This window comes from Lycium barbarum, chromosome 1 (genome assembly GCF_019175385.1).
Source record: "Lycium barbarum isolate Lr01 chromosome 1, ASM1917538v2, whole genome shotgun sequence".
Classification (NCBI taxonomy): domain Eukaryota; kingdom Viridiplantae; phylum Streptophyta; class Magnoliopsida; order Solanales; family Solanaceae; genus Lycium; species Lycium barbarum.
The window spans coordinates 10,786,226-10,790,271 of NC_083337.1; the positions used below are offsets into that span (position 1 = coordinate 10,786,226).

The 4,046-nt window shown below is 43.2% G+C and overlaps 1 protein-coding gene across 1 annotated transcript; it reads left to right on the forward strand.

The window, feature by feature from the left end:
* Window positions 1-1,706: 1,706 nt before the first annotated feature.
* LOC132609449 (uncharacterized) lies at window positions 1,707-3,224 on the forward strand. Its single transcript, XM_060323431.1, has one exon. It carries the CDS (start codon window positions 1,707-1,709, stop codon window positions 3,222-3,224), a length of 1,518 nt encoding a protein of 505 aa, XP_060179414.1.
* The last annotated feature ends 822 nt before the right edge of the window (window positions 3,225-4,046 follow it).

Sequence of the window (4,046 nt, forward strand, 5' to 3'; positions counted from 1 at the left end):
ATATGCAGTTGTTTCGTGCATTATCGTGTAGATATTGGGACTGGAAGACGAAAAATATCTAGAAAGAATTATCCAAGTCATTAACAAATTGACAAAAAAAAAAAGATATTATCATTGGTAAACCAAATCTTTTGAAAAGGTAAAATGATGCTCTTGTTTGTGAAAACAATCTTTAAAAGATGGTTGTAATTGCATTTGATCTTTTAGTTGTATAATTTAGATGTAATATAATGGTGGATGCATGAATTGTAATTGCAAATGTTTTTTATGTTTTGGAACGCAGTGATATTTTGTGTCATATTGTTGTTTTTGTGCCATAATATTTAGAAATTAATGGATCAAATATGCCCCTATACTATGCGGAACTGCATAAATTTTCCCTCTAATATTTTTGTCAGGTTTTCGTTAACTCAAGGGCATGGGTGAACCAAAACATAACGTTAGGGGCTCAAGCGAACCGGCCTTTAAACGACGGAAAAATACGTGCAATTTCGAATAATTGAGGGGCATATATGGACCTTTTCCGTTAAATATATCTCAACAACAATATATAGCTAGCGTAGGTTCATAAGTTAGGGTCTAGGAAAGAAAAGAAGTAGCATACCTTATTCCTATTTTTATAGGGTAGAGACTGTTTTCAATAATCTCTCGGCCTATAATATACTGTATACGGGTAAAACCGAGGACACAGGCACGCTCGGTTTCCCATTGCGATGGTTATAATTAGTCACAATACGATCGTCTCACCGGGAACAAGACTTCGAGCTCGGGCCAGGATGAGGCGATAAAGGAAGGGCGATTGACTGCCATTAGCGGGAGACCGAAATATCCGTCCTCACCTGGATATTTCGGCATCAATCTCGGCAATACAACTGTCACCAGATTTACTTGCTTTATTTAGAATTGTACTAGAGTTGAAACTCCTCTACTATATAAAGAGGAGGTTATCATTCATGAAAAGGGTTGGCAATAGCAAAGAGAGAAATAGTTTACATCAACAATCATAAGAATCTTATTAAATCAATTTTCATCTGTTCTTAAGTTCATTTTTTATTATACCTCGTGAGAGCTTGTAACAAAAGGGCATCGACCTCGGTTTCTATACCCGAGGCCATACGTATTTACCATTTGGTTAGATCTGCTTCTCTGTTAATTTTATTGACATATCTCGCTATTTAATCTTGAATTGAATTTAGCCACATATCTTTGGCATCAAGTACAAATTTAATTGTTCTCCATTTTAAGGTTAAACAGTTTGGCACCCACCGTGGGGCCTTAGATAGTAGTGGCAGTTCAATACAACATTCTGGTCACACTCGATATTTTACACTTGTTCTTTAGGGTTTGATTTCAGGTATACCGGAAATGTCGGATTACCATTCTGCCAACTTCCAAGTGGCCATCATGAGCATGACGACGGGGACGTACCAAACAACAATGTGCCCCTCGTTAATCCTGTTCAAGTCGGATTATCGGTGGGCAACGTACCAGCCGGTGAGAACAACGGGGTCATGCTGCAATAGCTCCAAAACCAGTTAGACATGGCCATGGCTCAGTTACAGGCCCAGTAAGAGATCATAGCGCAATTGAATAATCGGGGTCAGGCACCCGATGTTGCCCCATCAGAACAGACCCAGGATATGGAGGAAAGACATGCCTCGCGGGGTAACGAGAACCACCCCGGAAAAAGTACTGAATTAATAAGAATGCTCAAAGAATTGACCAAGCGGGTCGAATCCGGTGAAAAGAAGATAGAGGCGAACGATAAGAAGGTGGAGAACTACAATTCTAGGGTCGATCAGATCCCGGGGGCTTCACCAGTATTGAAGGGACCAGATTCAAAAAAGTTTGTTCAAATGCCATTTCCGCCCAGTGCGGCACCGATTAAAATCCCCAAGAGATTTCGCATGCCTGATATCCCCAAGTACAATGGGACAACGGACCCAAACGAGCATGTGACTGCGTATACATGCGCTATTAAGGACAACGACCTCACCGATGACGAAAGGGAATCAGTGCTACTTAAGAAATTCGGGGAAACTCTGTCGAAGGGGGCTATGATTTGGTATCAGAACTTTCCCGAACACTCGATTGATTCATTTTCCATGCTCGCTGATGCTTTTGTTAAGGCCCATGCCGGGGCCATCAAGGTCGAAACTCAAAAATCGGACTTGTTCAACGTTAAGCAACGAGATGACGAGACCCTCCGCGAGTTTGTAGCTCGATTTCAAATGGAGCGCATGGACTTACCTCCAGTTACTGACGAATGGGCTGTTCAGGCTTTCACCCAAGGGCTCACCTCGAGGAGCTCGATCACATCTATAGAACTAAAACAAAACTTGATAGAATACCCGCCAAACACCTGGGTTGATGTGCACAACAGGTATCAGTCGAAGATCAGGGTCAAAGACGATAAGATTCTGAGGGCCGCTTCAGTATCATGGCATTCCAGTAAAGGAGGTGATCGATTAACAAGGGTGATAGATCGAGATTCCAGATCGTCATATGATAGATACCGGCCTTACCCGCTCGATCGAAGGGGGAACGGGCATAACAACGAATTGAACAAGAATGATAGGAGAAACAATCGAAGGAATGATCGAGGCCAAAATAACTATGGTTTGGTAAACATAAATGTTGTTGATAGAGCTCCGAGAAACAGAGAAACTCCAAGGTTATCCGAGTATAACTTTTGCGTCGATGTAGCAACCTTAGTGGCAGCCGTTATCCGAAACAAAGAAACAAGGCATCCGAGGCCAATCCAATCCGACCCGGATGAGCGGGATAAAAGTCTTATTTGTAAGTATCATCATACTCACGGCCATCGAACCGAGGATTGTCGACAGCTGAGAGAGGAGGTCGCCCGTCTGTTCAATTTGGGGCATCTTCGAGAATTCCTAAGAGAACAAGCGAAAACCCATTTTAAAAACCTGGATTCCAACAAGCAGGATAGGCTGGAAGGGCCCCAGCAGGTGATACACATGATCATGGAAGGAACTGACGTTCCCATTGGACCGGTTATGAAGTGCACGAAAATTTCCATAACGAGGGAAAAACGTATCCGAAACAGTGACCCCGATGGCCCCATCACGTTCGATGACGAGGACATGGAAGGCATCACCCAACCGTATAATGACGCACTGGTAATATTTGTCCTTGTCAATAAGTTTAGAATTAAACATGTGCTGATTGATCCAGGTAGCTCGGCTAATGTCCTCCGATAGAGAGTTATCGAACAGCTGGGACTACTAGATCAGATCGTGCCGGCTATACGGGTCCTCAATGGATTCAACATGGCATGCGAAACGACGAAGAGTGAGATCACTATACCGATCAGTATGGCAGGAACAACGCAGCAGACGAAATTTTATATGACAGAGGGAGATATGGGATACAATGCATTGCTGGACAGACCGTGGATTCACCTCGTAAGAGCGGTGCCCTCGACTATGCATCAGGTATTGAAATTCCCGACTCCAGAAGGTATCAAAACCGTCCGTGGTGAATAGCAGGTCGCAAAAGAAATGTTCGCGGTTGAAGAATCTGTTAAGAATATAAAGGCGCCATATCGGAGTGAAGGGAAGAATGTCAAATAGCAATCACAGATCCCGATCTCGGAATCTTCTGAAGATCGGAACGACGACACGCTAGACGAAGAGTTAAAATTCGGAATACCGAGAAACTTTGTGGTGCCCGATAATTCTGACGTCACTAAGTCCACTGTTGAAGAACTCGAGCAAGTCATATTGTTCGTCCATCTCCCAGAAAAGAAGGTATACCTGGGCACGGGGTTAACCCCCGAGCTCAGGAAAGAATTTATTGAGTTTTTTAAAATTAACTCAGATTGCTTTGCTTGGTCTCATTTAGACATGACAGGTATTCCACCGGATGTGACCACACACAAGTTGAGCTTGGATCCAAGTTTTCCCTCGGTCAAACAAAAGCGAAGGCCACAACCCGAGGTGAAACATACGTTCGTGAAGGACGAGGTAACCAAGCTCCTTATTATAGGGTACATTCGAGAGGTAAAATACCCAGATTGCTTA

Excerpts from the sequence above, each read along its gene's own strand:
- LOC132609449 (XM_060323431.1), top strand. The coding sequence starts at position 1,707 with ATGCTCAAAGAATTGACCAAGCGGGTCGAATCCGGTGAAAAGAAGATA.